This window comes from Anthonomus grandis, chromosome 1, assembly GCF_022605725.1.
Source record: "Anthonomus grandis grandis chromosome 1, icAntGran1.3, whole genome shotgun sequence".
NCBI classification, from domain to species: domain Eukaryota; kingdom Metazoa; phylum Arthropoda; class Insecta; order Coleoptera; family Curculionidae; genus Anthonomus; species Anthonomus grandis.
The window spans coordinates 42199129-42217114 of NC_065546.1; the positions used below are offsets into that span (position 1 = coordinate 42199129).

Here is a 17986-nt window from a genome sequence, read left to right on the forward strand (position 1 = left end):
AACACTTGTCAAGTCTATATAATTTATCTGGAAAACATGGCTGACAGTTAAACCCTAAGAAATCTGTTGCAATGTTGTTTACCAAACAAAATTTAAGGCAGCACCTATTAGAAAATTTAAAAATACAAATTAATAACGAGCCTATCGTATTTCAAGATATTTGCAAAAATCTCGGTTTGTACATTAATGTAGGATTAAGATTCTCATATCATGTGACATCAACATTGCAAAAAGCTTATTCAATGTTGAAAACTTTATATCCGCAGCGCCATGAGTTAAATGTGGATACTAAGCGAATGCTGCGCGACTCTCTCATTCTTTCTCATTTTAACTTTTGTGATACAGTGTATGCCCCTTTGTTTAGACGACAAAGATAAAAAGCGTATACAAAAGTTGTAAAATGCATGTATAAGGTTTATTTTTGGTATTCGCAGGCCATATGGAGTGTCGCACAAGTTGACATATCTTGAGTGACTTAATATGTCATCGAGGAAAGAGTTACATTATGTGGTATTTTGCTACAATATTCTTAAGATGAGGTGCCCACAATATCTATTGGATAGGGTGGTATTTAGAGCTGATATTCATCATCAGGCTAATGTTAGAAATAGACGGCGTTTAGGTATTCCACGACATCGAAAAGAAATTTTTAAACGATCATTTTCTTATAATATTACATCTGTAGTAAATAAATATATTACTGATCTTTCGCTAACGACAAACGGCTTCCGAAAATGCATGAAATCTAAGCTCCAGAATATTATTTAAAAACAGAGCAATGCATTTAAAAATATGAATTTTGGATTTGTTATAGGTTTTTATTTTTGTATATTCTCTTTTTCATTTTATTTATGTAAAAATTTTTTAAATGTGTTTCTTCGATTTTAGTGCACTATTAATTTATTTTTCTTTGGGAAATTACTATTAGATACTTTTTTGGATAAATTATTCTACTTTATAGGCCTTCGGCCTTCAACTGCGTTGAAAAGCTGAAATTATGCCTTTTAATCCGCATTTTGTCTGTCACTTTTTGTTACAATGATGTTTTTTTACAGCTTTGTACACATATGTATATGTGGATTAATAAACCTTATTATTATTATTAAATAAAAAATGTATTTAAAAATTACATATTTACAATACAAATCAAGATAAGTGTGTATTCCAAGTTTTTTTTTGACTCCAAGAAAAACTCTATTCATATCCTCAACTCAATGTATCTTACTAAAGAAGAATTTAATGATGGGTATAAAATTTGTGATGCTTTTGCCAGATACTTTGATATTGTTTAGTCAAATGCTATCTGTACCACTCCCAATATTCCATACAATGCTCATGACGTGGTAATTAGGCAGGTGCATATGGATGATATACTAAATGCATTAAGAGACATGAAAGAAGGCAAAGCAGTGGGACAAGACTTTATATCCTCATTATTTTTTAAGGGATTATCTGATTTTCTTAGTTTCCCTTGATTACTCTTTTTTTAGAAAATGACATTAGCATTATTTTAATATTCATATTTGTCTTGATTCTCCAAGTAAATTTCGAATGACGCCTATATTTAATATTATTATTATAGTAGTCTGCTCACTCACACCAAAATTCCTTATTTCCCTCCTAAAATGAACGGGGAACGGGGAGTAGTACCAAAAAGGAACGACTTCGTGTATGACTAGGAGCGTTTGCGTATTTTGGTGTACAATTCACTAGTACTTAATCTCAGTAATCAATCCTGTAAAACTTTACCAAAAATATCGGGAGAATACCAGTAGGTAACTCGAGTGACGGACAGCACAATTGTATAAAGAAGAAAGGAATCAGCAACCTACGGTACGTTAATTTTTCCCTCACATATTTATTAATTCTCCATAATTATTACTGTCACCCTCACACTCTTATTTAATTCAAGCCTGAAAACTAACACTTTTTCAACTTACTGGAATCAGAATATGTCCAGTTCTTAAAAAAGGAGACAAATCGAATATACGAAATTATCGACTAATTTTATCTAAAATAATATATAGTGAAGTGAAAAATAGTATATCCGTTTTTCAGCATGGTTTTTTTTTTAAATCTAAGGCTACTTTAAGTAATTTAATGATTGCTACCCAAGAGATATCTGATGCTTAAAATCGTCGAGTACAAATGGATTTTATATACACTGACTTTAAAAAAACCTGTATAAAAATATCCTCTGGGATATTATTGGATGAATTAAAATATGGATTTCAAGAAAAAGAGTTAGAGATTAATTAATTGTGCCACAACTTACTACTGCATCAATTCAGAGAAGTCTTTCTTTCATAGCTTATGTTATTATATAATATTCTTATTAATTAATTTTCCAATTTTTAATTCTTTATCTTAATATTCCGAAAAATTATAAAGAATGAGTCATTATTTCATCAAAATGTATAGTTGCTTTTTTTGGGCAAGATTAGAGTTTAATATTGCACAGAATTGTTTAAATTTTAGTAGATATTAATGACAATTTTATCTACAGGACATATCCGAAAATTTTTTTGATTAATATTTGATCAATGTGTTTTTAATATAAGGGTTAATTTAGCGGTTTAGTGAAACTAAAGAAGCGGATTTTATTTATTTTCTTTATTTATGAAAATTTAATTTTTAGAGTTTTTTAAAGGATATCTTTGTGAAAGTCCAGTGAATATTAAAGGATATAAATCTCAGTCATTTATTTATACCCAAATCTAGTGTACCACAGAGTTCCAATTTAGGTCCTCCCGTTATTTTTCTTATTTATTAATAGAATTACAAAACTTAAAAAAAAATGGGTTACCGATGATTTAAACATTTATCAAATAAGAAAAAGCTCTACTGACTGTGATTTGCACAACAGATTTGGATAGTGTTATTTATAAGTCACTCGAGAATAAAATATACTTTAATATAGGTAAATGTGTAATCCTTTCATATCATAGAAGATAGATATCAGATATCATAGAAGATAAATTGTCCGATCTCACATATACTAAGAAAATATGTCAGTTTTTACTTTAAAAATGCAGTTAGGACTATTTAAGCTAGCATTTTGTGTTAAACGATATCAGTAAGGACAATTAAACGTAGCATGACAGAAGCACCTGGTGTAACATAACCTTAAATTATTGATAATAAAAGGTGTGTTGTTATACAGTTATTTATCAGACTTTGTGAGTTTTTTTGCATTTTTAAGCAAACTAATATTGCAAGAAATGGATACAGGGTAAGTTTAACAATGTCACCTTATATTTAAGCAATAATTGATTTTAATTCTGGTTTGTAGTAGCAGTAGTGCATTTGGTATCCAGAACAGCAATAGTAGATGTAAGCGTATGCTATTTCTTGCTTTAAATAACCAACTCAAAGAAAAATGAAATGTTGTCAGAAAATCTAAACAGAATAAAGCCAAAAAAGATGATAAAGATCCGGATTATGTGCCAGGACTGTCCAATGATTACGACCAAAATTTAAGTAAAAATAAGTCGGATTCTAGTTGCGAATACAGCCCCCCAAGTAAAAAAATACGCATATTGTCCAATGTTTTGCTATCCCTTGGATGTTCCAATCAGGTAACCTTAAGTACTTCAAGTTATTCGAATATCGAAGTAGAAGAACGTAAAGAGAATCTATCAAATATAGAACCAGAAGAGAACGAACTTAACTCTGTTCAGGATTTCATTCGGGACAATATTTTACAAGATATTATAAATAAAGCCATTGATAAAGCTGAGGGTAAGCGTTATACAAAAACTGGAGAAATAAGAAAAAGGAAAAAATTTGAAGAACCACTCGTTGAAAGGAAGAAACAAAAAATAGAGAGTTACGTAAGAGCTCATGAAGTTAAAAGATCATGTAAATGCAAACTCAATTGCTCCAGAAAAATCTCGTATAGTAGGCAAAGAGACATTAATAAACAATACTGGGTATTGCCAAAAGAACAACAAAAGCAGTTTGTTTTGAGCTGCGTAGAACCAAGTAAAAAAAAAACGAAGTACAACTAAAAAGCAAACTTTACCAAGAGTTTATTCCTATAAATATAATTTAATATCAAAGAAAGCCGAAAAGGTGTGTGTTTGCAAGATATTTTTGTTAGCAACATTGGGCTATGAGAAAGATAATGACAGAATGTTAAAAAACATTCGTAAAACGGATTCAAAATTGATAGTACCTAAAAAAGATGGAAGGAAACGATCACATCCACACAAAGTAGACAGGGACACAATTATTGGGCATGTTAATTCATTCAACCCCACAATATCTCACTACAGAAGAGAGCACGCTCCTCTTAGAAAATACCTTTCCAGTGATATAAATATAACCTTGATGTACAAGGATTTTCGACAGAAATATCCAAATACCGAATTTTCTTACGAATTATACCGAAAATTTGTTACTAATGACCTAAATATATCCTTCGCGAACTTAGGAAATGAAGAATGCTGGGACTGCGAAGAATTTAATATACACAGAAAATCTCATGAATCTGATGCGGAAAACGTTGCCAACTGTGATGTGTGCAAAAAATGGAAAATTCATAAAGTAAAGGCCACTAACGCGAGAAAAAACAAGATGATGAAATTTATGTAGCTGCTGATTTGCAAAAGGTAAAATGTTTATTTAAGAATTTGCCTATAATTACTTAAACACAGTTTTGTTAATTTTCAGGTGATCATGCTTCCCCGATTGGAAACATTCAAAGAAATTATTTTCACGCCACGTATAGTAGCATACAATGAGCTTCGTTTCGCTTGGTAAGAAATCCAGTACCAGATCCAGATCCAAAGATGATATCATTTCTACTTTCTATGCGTTTTTTCAGGCATATAGGGACATTAAACATATAACAATTTGGCTTGATAATTGTTCGAGCCAAAATAAAAATTGGTCCCTTTTTAGTTTCTTTATGTATTTGGTCAACAGTTTAGAAGTTGCTGTAGAAAACATTATTAAGTTTTATTAACAACTATTAAGTTTTTTGAGCCAGGCCATACTTTTATGGCAGCCGATTCGTTCCATCACCAAGCTGAGCTTGCCCTCAAAAGGAAAAAAAAAGTATACGATTTTGACGATTTTTGTGGTAAAACAAGCCAATTCGTCAAAAGTTAATGTAATAAAAATGCAACTTGTCCAATTTTTTAACTTTACCGACTATACCTCCAAGTATAAGTTACAAAAGCTTATTTCTCGCGTTTACTTAAAAGATATGGTTTGTATTCTTTTTAAAAGAGGAAATTACTTTTTTTCTTGCAAAACAGAATTTGAGAACGATTTTACTGACTTGACAGACATTTTCATAATGAAGTATGTTAAGGGCACGCTAACGCAACCGCAATCTCGTAATGTATGTCGCGGTGTGGCTTTAGCTCGAAAAAATGATCTTACATCCAAATTAAAAGCGCACATTCCTCAAAATCGTATAAAATTTTGCAAGATCTGCCGGTTAGCGAAGACGGTTTTGAGGAAGAAATAGATTAATATTTCTATTTTTTTAGTATGTTCATTTCGTTATATACCTATTATACGTAATAAGTTTATAAAAATTGGTATAATAAATAAAACCGTTTAGTAAATTAGAATATTAGTTTCATTTAAGACAGTTTTCGTAAGTAAAATATTAACTATTTCATATACTAGGCTATATTGTCCTAAGTGACAATATAATCAAAAATCTACTAATTGGTAAGAGGTATCTCAAAATTATTTTTACCAATTAGATCCTGTTTTCCGACTTAATATATAAAATATACCATGAAGAGTTTGCTAAAATACCTCTTCTTATATAATGAAAACAAACAAAAAAACTGATTTCCCAAAAAACTACATTTTGCAGATAGGACCTTTCATGTTAGGGCGGCAGTATATTAAATATCAATTTCGAGAATACGATCACATACGATCAATTATAGCTCAATTTCTATTCATTTAGGTTTTTGATCAAAAATTTGTATACTTCATTACAAATACATTACAAATAAAACATCTCAAATGTGTCGGTTTATAGTAAGACATACTTAAAGAATTTAATAATCCGGCAAGTTTGAGGATGATATATTACGCCTACATAAGAAGTTAGAGTATGCTTGCATAATTTGGAACCCGTATTATGAATGTTACAAATATGACTTACAGCGTATTTAAAAGAAAATGGCGCGTTACATGTTTTTTAGAAAAAACAAATAGTACATAATAATGCCTCTTCAATTGAATTGAAGAAGAAGAAGTTTGGTCGTTCTAATAAAATTATTAATTATCAAAACACAATCAACAATAACGAATTCAAGTCAGTTGATATAGTTACAGATTTAGGTGTTCTTTTTGATACCAAGCTAACTTTTTTGCCCCACATTTTGGATATTATTAACAGGAGTATGCGTAGTCTTGGTTTTATCATTAGAAATAGTGTACATCTTTCACCTTATTGTTTCAAATTACTTTATTACTCTTTGGTACGTTCCGTGCTTGAGTATGCGTCTGTAATTTGGTCCCCTTATTATGATTCTCATATTGAACGCCTTGAGGCTGTACAAAGAAGATTCTTAAAATCCCTTGCTTATAGAGCTGAAGTAAATAGTTTTCGTAATTATTACATCGACTATAATGCTATCAGTGTCCAATTTAATATCCCTAATCTTGAAGTCAGACGGCATTATTCTGATGCTTTAATGTTTTATAAGATCTTAAATGGTTTATATCATTGTCCTACCATCTTGGAAGCAATTCCTTTTAACGCCTGTCAAAGAAGGATCAACTCTTCTATGTTTCGTTTACCCTTTCATTCGGCCAACTATGGGTTTTTTTCTCCACTGACTAGGACCTTGCTTTCTTTAATGAAAATAGTTTGGATCCATTTTCCGGACCATTTTACGGTCATTCAAATCTGTTGATGATTGTTTTTTCAGAGGTTTTATCTTGGTATATTTTTTTTTGTAATTCTAGTATTGTATTTATAATGTTATATTGTCTAATATTTTGTATTATCTATTTTGTTTTTGTAAACTGGCTCTGCCGTATATTGAAATAAATAAATAAATAAATATTTACAATATGAAGTCACTTGGGAGACGTAGATTCAACTTTACTTTATAGTGTATCTTTTTCAATTAATAATACTGTATGGATGATCATCTATTTTTATATAAACTTTCTCTTAATGTGCCAGTATACCACACTAGTTTTTATCTCCCATATGTAGTCAATAACAATAGACATGCAAATTCTCCTCTTTTTAGTACATATGTGTAATCTCTTTAATAAAATAGACTTACTTAATATTACTTTACCCCTACTAAAAAGAATTTTAAAAACAATGTAATTTATAGTTCGTTGGAATAATTTAGATTTAGACTTTGTAATAGGATTAGCTACCTAAATAAATAAACATTAAACCCATATAAGAAATTAAATTATTTTTTACCTTGCTCGCTTTCTGGGTTTTTAAGTCTCGAACAACGTTGCCTTGCTCAGTTACTTTGGCGACTAGGGCTTCTTTGGCGCCATCGCCCGTAGCTGCAATTGGAGGAGCGACCTCTGCAGGCTTCATTTCCGGTTTCCAGTCCTTCCCGGTTAACGATTTAAATTCACTTTTCAGTTTCAGGAGGGTTTGCACTTCCGCGTCCACAGCTGACTTATCGGCTTTGGCTGAAAATAAATACGTATGAATTTGTACGAACTTTGCCTTTGATTACAGGTTTTATATATTTTTTTACCAATGCACAGAAAATATCACTGATTAACTGCCCATTGAAAAGCTGCAATAACTTCTATCCTGTTCACTTTTTAAGAAAAAACGGTGTTTTAAAAAGAATTTCTTACCAGTTTTCAATTGACGCACTTTATCCCCTTGTTCGGCTATTTGGGCGAGCAGTGAATTTTGATCTGCGTTCCCTGAACTCCTGACTGGCGGTGTCACAGTCGAAATATTTACAGATGCAGCAGGAGTCGTCGCTTCAGGTGGGACAAAATCGTCCAATATCGAAAATAAGACCTAAAATAGGAAAATATTGAAAACCAGAAGCCGCTTAGAGTGAATAGAGAATAATAAAACGACCATTCAAGCTCACCTCTACTTCGGCATTAACTGTTGCCTCATCCACCTTTTTAGCTTTAAGATCTCTGACTTTATTCCTCTGGGCGGCAATTTTCTCAACTAAACCACTCATATCCCCGGAATTAACCGCTTTTTTAGGCTGAGAGGGTACAGAAGAACTAGTGGCACCTGCCACCCAATCTTTACCAGTCATTTTCTTGAATTCAGCTTTAAGGGCCAATAAAGTTTTAACTTCATCGTCGATTACCGATTTTGCTGCTTTTTCACTCTTCACCTTTCGAACCTTAATTCCACATTGACAAATATTACTTTTTATACTTTGATATCTTTAAATATTGCTACCTTATCGGCTTGGGCTTGTACTCGAGCACCTAATTCGTCTCCACCTGCCTGGCCATTGGTGGCCATCGCTGGTTCAGCAGGAGGAAGAACGCCCGGTTTCCAATCCTGACCAGTTACCTGTATAATAAATAAGATACAAATCAATTGGTTGAGATAAAGTTCGGTATAAATTACCTTTTTATAATCGGCCTTTAGTTCCAATAAAGTTTTAACAGCCGCGTCGATTTCTCCCTTTGCCGCCTTTTGAGCTTTCAGGTTTCGCACCGAGTCGCCTTGTTTTGTGATTTTTTCGTAAATTTCGACTGCAGTACCGCCGGTGGACTTTTGAGAAACCTCGATGGGCGTGGGTTTTGCTGTTGCTGCTGCAGGTTTTGAAGCAGTTTTGGATGGTGCTTTCTGATGGAAATAATAAGTATTTGTGTTACACTTGATTCACAGACTGACATGTGTCTCAGGCTTTGAAATACGTTTTATATAACTACAAAAAGATTTGAAAAATCAAGAGTCTTAAGTAAAAGAGAAATTTATGATTATTACCATTTTTGATGATTCAGCTTATTTTAAAACTGTTGAGCTATTAAAGATAGAAACTTCAGAAGATCAGGCCATGAGTTACGTTTTATATAGCTACAAAAATACCTAAGAAGTAAACAGTTTTTCAAGAAAAGTGAAATGTGTCTTTTTTACTACACACCTCACAAAAATTATCGCATCACTAGTATTTTAAGATATTTTTAATATTTTTTGGGACAATCTGTATATTATGTATCAACTTAAGAGATATTTCTGGTTTCTTATCCTGGACAAAAAATGATCGGAATTTCTTACATATTTTTTTGAAGCAAAAATGCTCGCGTAGATTATTCTTGTGTTGGCGAATGCATTGAGATCGAAAACGTTCTAAGCAAATAGTGTTATTCTAAAGTGAAAATTTAAATTTATTGTTAATAATGGATGTGCCTGAACGTTTAACAAGACATGTGACTAATGAAGAAGCCGCTAGAATCATTGCGCTCATAGAAGATGGCCGCAGTCAAAGATACGTCGCTCGGATAATGGGAGTTGAACAAAGCACCATATCAAGAATTGTTAATCGCTACCAAGAAACAGGACAACTATCCAGACGACCCGGACAAGGCCGCAGAAGGGTAACTTCGGTAGTAGATGATTGTTACTTAAGGTTAACGGCTTTAAGAATTAGGCATACCACCTCTAGAAGACTGCAAACAGATCTGTTGGCTGCTCGTAATGTCCGAATAAGCCTACAGACAGTTCGAAATAGGCTGAGAAGCAGGTTTACGAGCCAGAGTGCCAGCTAGAGGTCCACGTCTTACCAGAGAACATCGAGTAGCAAGATTGCAATTTGCTAGAGAACACGCAAATTGTAATATTCAAGATTGGTCCAATATTTTATTCACGGATGAATCAAGATTTTGTCTATATTCATCAGATAGGCGTGTACCAGTATATAGGCGACGTGGTGAACGGCACGATCAGGTTAATTTTTGTCAAACTAAAAGCTTTGGTGGTGGCTCTATCATGGTTTGGGGATTAAATGCTGACAGGTACATAACCGATATCCTAGAACCCCATGTAGTGTCCTATATGCCATATGTCGGTGATAATTCTGTGCTAATGCATGATAATGCTCGTCCACACGCTGCTAGAGTTTTTCGGCAATACTTAGAAGAGGTCAAGATACCCACCCTAAATTGGCCTGCACGTAGCCCGGACCTTAATCCGATAGAACATGTCTGGGACCATCTAGGATGACAAATTCATGGCAACATCCAGCACCAATAAGAACACTAGATGATCTTCAAAATGTTTTTTTTTTTTCGACTTCTGGGCAAACGTGCCGCAAGAATACCTCCAGAACCTGTTTAGAAGCCTTCGAAGACGAATGGAAGCTGTAATTAGAGTCACGGGCGGTAACACACGCTATTAGAAATTCATTGTCTTAAATAAAGTTAACTTTTTTTGTATGCATGTTTTGTACAATTTTTTTGATTTTTTTATTGTAGATTGAACTGATTTAAAATAAATGTTGCAAAAGTCGTATTATTTGATAATTTAATTATCAATATCAATAAAATTTAAAAAAACAGACAAAAAATTTAAAATATTTAAGAAATAATAAGTGATGCGATAATTTTTGTGGGGTGTGTATTTTCATGATCTACATCACCAATATATACACGGTAGTCGGTAATGAATGCGCCAAAAAGCAATTCTAAGTTAAACTCATGAAACTATCGGTGTATGTTATATAAAAATATGCCTTAATAAGTAAGGTGTTAAAGCTTAATTCTCGAATCTGTTTTTTACCTGTAGCTCAAATTTTTTTGGGATATCGATATGAAAACGAAAAATCGGGGGATTTTGAGGATGAGGGCTATGATTTTTTTTAATTTTTTGACATGAAGTGTAGAGGGCGCTAGTTAAACAATATTCGCTTGCTGGTTTATGCCCTAACTTTCTTAGTACAGTACAGTTTTATTATTTTTTATGACAGTAACTGACTAGAAAAAAAGGTATACTACATTTTGCATTTAAACGTCCTATTGCACAGTAAAAACACTAAACACCGATACTACGGATAACAAATTAACGTAGTCATGGATATAATATGGATATAACATGGAGGGTCATTAATCTAATGTCCGGCAGATTGACATTAGTTTTGACACATATTAATTTGAAAAATAGGTCTTAAACTGGCATAGTGAATATTCCAATAGTGAAATGAGATATATGATTTGCATCTACGTTCATGTAAATTTTAACAGTCATGCGGCATCAGATGCTACCGGCAACAATATCCAAATAGAAATATTTTTCGAAAATTATACAGTCGGCTAGGAGAAACAGTGCTTTTTCTGGCTCTCAGAGACGTGTTGAGCATCTTAGAGCAATCTATGTAGATCAAGAAGAAGACATTTTAGTGAGAGTGTGTGAAAATCCTATTGCTGCCCTGTCAAAGACATTTGGCAAACACTACTTCTGTGAAGAGAACCACAGTTTCAGCAATTTTACAAACTGAAAAACTATACCTTTACCATTCCAATCCCGTTCATTATTTATTATTATCTGATTTACCACCCGGGATTAAGTTTCGTCAATTTCTGCTTCACAATCACGATCCAACATTTATTAACAATTAACAAAATCCTTACGGACAAAGCAACCTTCATTAGACGAGGTGTGTTTAATTGGCGAAATAATCATATGTGGGAACTGGAAAATCCACACTTCCAATCAGAGAATTTTTTATTAATATTTGATGTGGTATAATTGGTGATTTAATTATTGAACCTTTCAAGTCACCCGCAAGGCTCACCATTAAGCCAGTATTTGATGAATTGTTTCGTTACAGATGCTTTGGTCGTGGCAGTGAATTTCAGTGGAAATTTTTTGCAAATATTAAATTTGATGTTTTCCATTATTTTATTCATTGTTAATGTGATCTCAATTTAGTATTAAACCATTTTTTACCTGTGCCACAGAATGTTTAAATGCAAATGTTTTGAAAACGCTTTGTTTAATCTAAATAAGTAGAGTACACCCCTTTTTCTTAAAAATCATTTTTCTATCAGCTACTTTAATAAAAGATAATAAAACGGTACTACTAAGAACGTTTTGGTATAAAACAGCGTCTGAATACGGTGTAACTAGCGGCTTCTACAATTTATGTCAAAAAATAAAATGAAATCATATTTCTCATCCCCGCAAACTCCCGATCCCCAGTTTTTATGTCGATATCTCAAAAACAACTTGAGCTATAGAGAAAAAACAGATTGAAAAATTAAATTTTAGCGCCCTGTACCTTAATTATGAGCGACATTTTACTAAGGCATATGTGGCTCAACATGGATGTTTTCACAAAGAATTTTTCACTTTAACCTAGAATACCTTTTTAGCACATTCATTACCGACCATCCTGTATAGTAGAAATGGCAATTTCAAATTTAAAAGAACACATTTAAATATGATGAATTTCCAAATATTAAATATAAGAGTTTTTTTTAATCATAATTTTTTTAAGTTCTTCAATTTATGCAATTTGGTGCACATGTTTGAAGTAACAAAAGGCATTTTTTGATCTGAAAGATTTCTTAAATTTCTTATCAGTAATATCCGTATGAGATTTTTAATTGAATATTTTCGAAGCAAAAATGGTACGTCAATGCTTTTTCTAAAAACAAAAATTGTTTTTAAAATGCTTCAATTTGGAGCAAATTTGATATGGCGTTTATTGTATTAAGTATGGTCAAATTTGATATGATATAGATTGTATTAAAATTAATGAAACAGCAGAGTTAACTAAAAATGCTGACATAAAACATAAACAATTATTAGCAGCCAATTAATGCAATTTTTTTTTGATTCTAGAAAAAATTAGAATAAGGAAATTCTGATCAGATGAGTGAACTTACAATGAACATCAATGGAAAAACTATTTAAACAAACATTTTCCTACAAAACAATACAGGGTGGTGTAGTATATAGAGGGGCATTTTTTGCTTACAATATTACTTATGCAATTTATTAATGTTGTCTTAAGTTGATGATGGATATATAATTTATAATGATGCAATCACTGTTGCAATATCAAACTCGATTCAAAAACTCAAAAATTCTGGTATGCACTTTTTCTTCAATATTTTTTATTGAAATCATATTACTATCTTTTTTAAATAAGTTCTCAATTTTGTCTATGTAGAATAGAAGAAGATATTAAATGGTTTGTTTTATTCATACATAATAAATATGGCAACAATCCTAATTTCCACTTTTTTTTAAAAACCACATAGTTACTTAAAACGTATGCTTCATGGCCTGATACACATGTTAATGTTTGAATCAAATTTCTATCTTTACTAGCAAAGAAGTTATCAACAATTTTGAAAATAAGCCAAATCATAAAAATACAGAAAAACTTGAATCAAAGTCTGAAGGGTGTGCCAGGTCAGGAAGCAGTTTTTAAGAAAAATTGAAAAGTACTTATTTACCATTTTGATGATTTGCATAATCAGTACGGTAAAAAAAATTAAATTTAAAATTTTTCATCATAAAAATTGCAATTTATTAAAAAATTCAAATTGAAAAGCACACATTTAAATATGGTCAATTTGCAACTATTTAAGAGTAACTGGATATGACGTGTATTGTATTAAAGTTAATAAAACAGCAGAGTTAACTAAAAATGATGACATAAACATAAACAATTTTTAGCAGCCAATTGTTGCAAAATTTAAAAAAAAATACGTTTTTTGAAATAAAAAAGGGCTTTTGAGGCTCTACTACACTGCCAACACATCAAATAAGATAAATTTATGAAAATTTATTTAAAAATCCTTATACTTTGAATCTATTTAAAAAAACAAATCTGTTTAAGCCAACATACCTTACAAAATGTCCCTACAAAACAACTTATTAACAGCAAAAATTACATTCCAGGGTATACATATGCTAAAAAGAACCCGCCACGATATCTGTAGTTATGGCCGCGGTACAATTATGACTGATGCATTATTTTAAATTCGGTACCACGCGGCCGAACTACTTTCACTTTAAAAATAACGATATGGAGAGTTTTCGTACGTCCAATCTTTAATCTTTAAGTGGTTTTATCAGAAATATTTTACATTCCTTTCACAAAAATGTCAAGTAATTAATAGTCCACTTAAATTTTTTTAAATGAGAACTTACTTCTTTAGGAGCAGCATTTTGTGAGGCCCCGAATGCCGGGTCTTTAGTACTACCATCGGGAACGTAAAACAGTACCACCGGTTTCGCTCTGCCTGTAAATGGCGTTGGAGGTTCATAAGCCACATCAACCTAAAACAAGAATTAATTAATCAATAGCCATCATGGATGGCAATTTCTAAATAACTTGCCTTGAAAAATCCTTTTCTCTGGACCTGAATAATGTCTCCCTTTTTCAGTTTTCTCAGCTCAGGATCGCCCAACACTTGCACTTCTTTTCGCGTCTCGTGCCCCACAAATTGCTTAAAGTCTTCGTCTTTTCCCAGTAGCGCTTTGCTCATAAGATGGTCGAAATATACGCAATACGTTGGTGTAAAGGGTGCTTTCTCTGTTTCGGCCAACCACGTTAGTTTTAGCGTTTTTTTGTAGTCTTTGTTCTCTAAGTTAGGAACTGCTTCCACTGAAGTAATTTTACCACTTTCTTTGTTTATCTACAATTATATGAATAGTAAAAAAATTGCCTGAAAAAATCTTTCAATGTAACCTTCTTGATCAACAAATTGCCCCAGTTTATGAAGGTCGCATTTTCGCCCTCCTTTAAACAATCAGCATCAGCCCTATCAATAAGAATCTTGGGACCAATCCAGGTTTCCTTAGTCCCAACATCCGGATTTTTTGGGTGACAGGGAACCGTTAAGCACTCCTCTTTCACTGCATCCACAAGAACTACTACCGGCTCCTCATGGGCCACCACGGTATAACGAGGAGCAATTGGGTCGATTATTTTCTTATTAAAAGCCCAAATTTTGTCCCATTCCATGAAAACCACCGATCTGCTTGACCCTTGGGCTATAATGAACTCTTTGAGCCCTTCTACTGTCATACCTGCAGAGAAAAAAATAAATTTAGACATATTTGCATGCATGTACAAGCTCAATTAACCTCTTCTTAAAACACCGCGTACGGTAGGCATCCTGGGATCGTCCCATCCGTCCACCAAACCTTCATTAACAAACCAGGTGAGTTTCCTTTTACTTAGTACAGTATTAGTCATGGATAGCCTGCTGTATTCCCAAATATAAGGTTTTCTCAACCCTAGTGCGTCGATAAACCAATAAAACTGGGCGTCCCTATCATGGTATTCCATAGTTCTTAAAGTGTGTGTGACACCTTCTATGGCATCTACTATGGGACAAGCAAAATCATATGTTGGATATACCCTAAAAACGGTTTTTAAGACTAAAATGGAAGAAAATCGCACTTTTATTACTTGTATTTGTTTCCGGTTCGAGGATGCTCTTCATTTTTACACCTATATATTGTTGGATCCCGCATACAGCCGTTGACAGATTGCATATCGATTTTTGCCCTTACACAGTACTTTTGGCCTATATCTGAACCTTTCTTCATTTCTTCCCATACTTGTAAGTTCTTTTCTACGGCTGCAAGTAATTTTGAAATCAAGACATTTTTTCTTTTAAAGAACGTTTCTTACAGTTATTCCTATTGGCCGATTCGACTTTCTGTTCCCTTTCAAGCTTCATTTGCTCGGCTCCCGTATCATCCACATAAGCTTTTCCCTCTTTAATTAACTTCTCACAATAATCTAACATAAGATCAAAGTATTGAGAGGTATGGGTAAACATATCTGGCTTAATTTGTAGCATTTCTACATCTTCCAGAATTACTTTTTCAAAGTGAGGGTTTTCTTTGGCAGGATTGGTATCATCGAAGCGCATGATCAGTTTACCTTTGAAGGCCTCTTGGTAGTATTGGTTCAGGAGAGCAGCTTTTGCATGACCAATATGGAGGTACCTGTCATATGATTTGATTCAGTTCAATTCTAGAAATATTTTATTGTCTAGAGAACATAAATTTCATACAAAAAAAAATACTAAAGGTATTACAGTACCTAATTCGTGATCAAGTAAAATGAAAAGTATACATAAACATAAATATACACACAGTCAATAAAGTCATAAATTGAGGGAGTATTTAGTTAAAAAAATTAGAACAATTATTGCCAAGACAATCGCATCACAGTTCTGGTTAAAAGTTAAAGCTCATTCACCTTTTAAACCTTGCTGCAGACAAAAATGATGTATGATAATGATAATAAGAACATACGCCAGTGTCAAACTACAATAAATCATCTAAATGTCTATAATAAAAAAATAAATAAAATATGTCCACATAAGAAATAAATCCATATAGAAAGAATAACGACAAAGAAATTATCATAAGATTGCAACACATCCAGAAGACAGTTTTTTACTTAATTTAAATATTTATTTATCAAACCTCAACTTACTATCAATATAAACTCCCAAACATCTATTGTCCACTTCAGGAGAACACCAAAATTCACATTTCGCAGATCACACTTAGAAGTACTTAAAACCTAAGATATTTGTTTTATACGAGTACAATTATTAAAAGAAAGGCGATTAGCATTACGCCAATTCTTAATTTTTAACGGATCTTCAGATATTAAAACTTTCAATATACATACACTGTAACATTTTTATGATGCCAGACAACAGAAATGTCAAGATCCCATAATCCTTAGACGTGTTAAATCATTAACGAACAACAGAGGGCCCAAGACTGACCATTGAGAAATACAGTTTAAAGAAGAAAATCTTTCTATAACTAATAAATAACCAATTGACAGCGACGAAGGTTTCAAAATAGTGGCAACAAATAAAGTAAATAGTGGTAAAACAGTAGCTCTCAGCAATAACATAAATAATTTTGTGTGCAAAAATTTGGCAAAAAAAATGGCACCAAATTAAATTTAAAAAAGTCAAGGGGGCCCGTAATTTTTAATCATGTTCAATCAAGAATGTATGTATATGATATGGCCTCTGGAACCACAGTTCTAGTGTGGTAGTGTGGTCATACTGAGTGTCACACCTAGATACTTTACTTCCGAATCATAACTTAGTGAGTTGTAATGGCCTACAGATATCTTCTAGTACTAAAATATGAGTCCTTTCACGTACTGCTGCTTCAGCTAAATCTGTATCGTTTTTCTAATATTTTATTAAATTCGCGAGAAATGCATTATGATTTTTTTACTCCACAAAAACTGTAAAAAACGACTCTGATTCCAAACAATTTCAAATAAAAGTCAAGGAATTTTGCAACTTTCAGAAAACTATAAAAACGTCAGATTCCAAATAATTCCACATAATTATCAAGAAAATTTGCAATTTGCTTTGATTTTTATTGAAAACTTCAAAGTTATATGAAATGTTTTAAATTATTTTAATTCCTAATAAAAATTCAAAAAATGTCCTTGCAATCTTCCAATTTGCTCTAATTTCCTACAATAATCCAATATCCTAAAAGTTTCTTAAAATATTAGAAATTGCTTTTATTCTTCCAAAGTTCTAGATCTAATTAGAATATTACAACTTCTTTTGCTTTCCAATAAAAACTTACAACTTTATGAAAACAATTTTGAAATTGTAATTTAATTTATAAAGATGTATTGTTATCTTAAAATTAATTTTGTATTCTAGAAAAATTTCAAAAACCGACTCAGAATCTTACATATTTTGGAAAAATGCTTTGGAATCTTAGAATTTGCATTGATTCCCATAAAAATCTAAAAATTCCAAAAAATCTTGAAAATATTTAGATATTGCAATAATTCTAGAAAATGTCTGGGAAATTTACATTCTTATTTGATTCTCAGAGAAATAGTGAATTTCTTAAAAAATGCCTTTAAATCTTACAATAAAAATGTCAAATGTTTCTGGGAATTTTCTTAATTACCTCCATTCCCAAAAAAGGACTCTAAAAAAGTCATAAAATATTACAATTTTCTCTGCATTCCAATAAAAATCCAAAAATTTCTAAATCTTTTGAAAA

General features: G+C 32.2%; 1 protein-coding gene across 1 annotated transcript in view; it reads right to left on the bottom strand.

Annotated features, from left to right (window-relative positions):
• Nucleotides 1–17986, bottom strand: part of LOC126750702 (bifunctional glutamate/proline--tRNA ligase) — a 31637-nt gene that overhangs the window by 11566 nt on the left and 2085 nt on the right. Inside the window, exons 4-14 of the mRNA XM_050460401.1 lie at nt 15603–15922; nt 15378–15549; nt 15050–15327; nt 14652–14992; nt 14299–14598; nt 14111–14239; nt 8573–8794; nt 8399–8515; nt 8070–8339; nt 7822–7993; nt 7424–7647 (exon numbers count right to left, since the gene is read on the bottom strand). Coding sequence (XP_050316358.1) covers nt 7424–7647; nt 7822–7993; nt 8070–8339; nt 8399–8515; nt 8573–8794; nt 14111–14239; nt 14299–14598; nt 14652–14992; nt 15050–15327; nt 15378–15549; nt 15603–15922 — 2545 coding nt within the window. The remainder of the gene's footprint in view (nt 1–7423; nt 7648–7821; nt 7994–8069; nt 8340–8398; nt 8516–8572; nt 8795–14110; nt 14240–14298; nt 14599–14651; nt 14993–15049; nt 15328–15377; nt 15550–15602; nt 15923–17986) is intronic.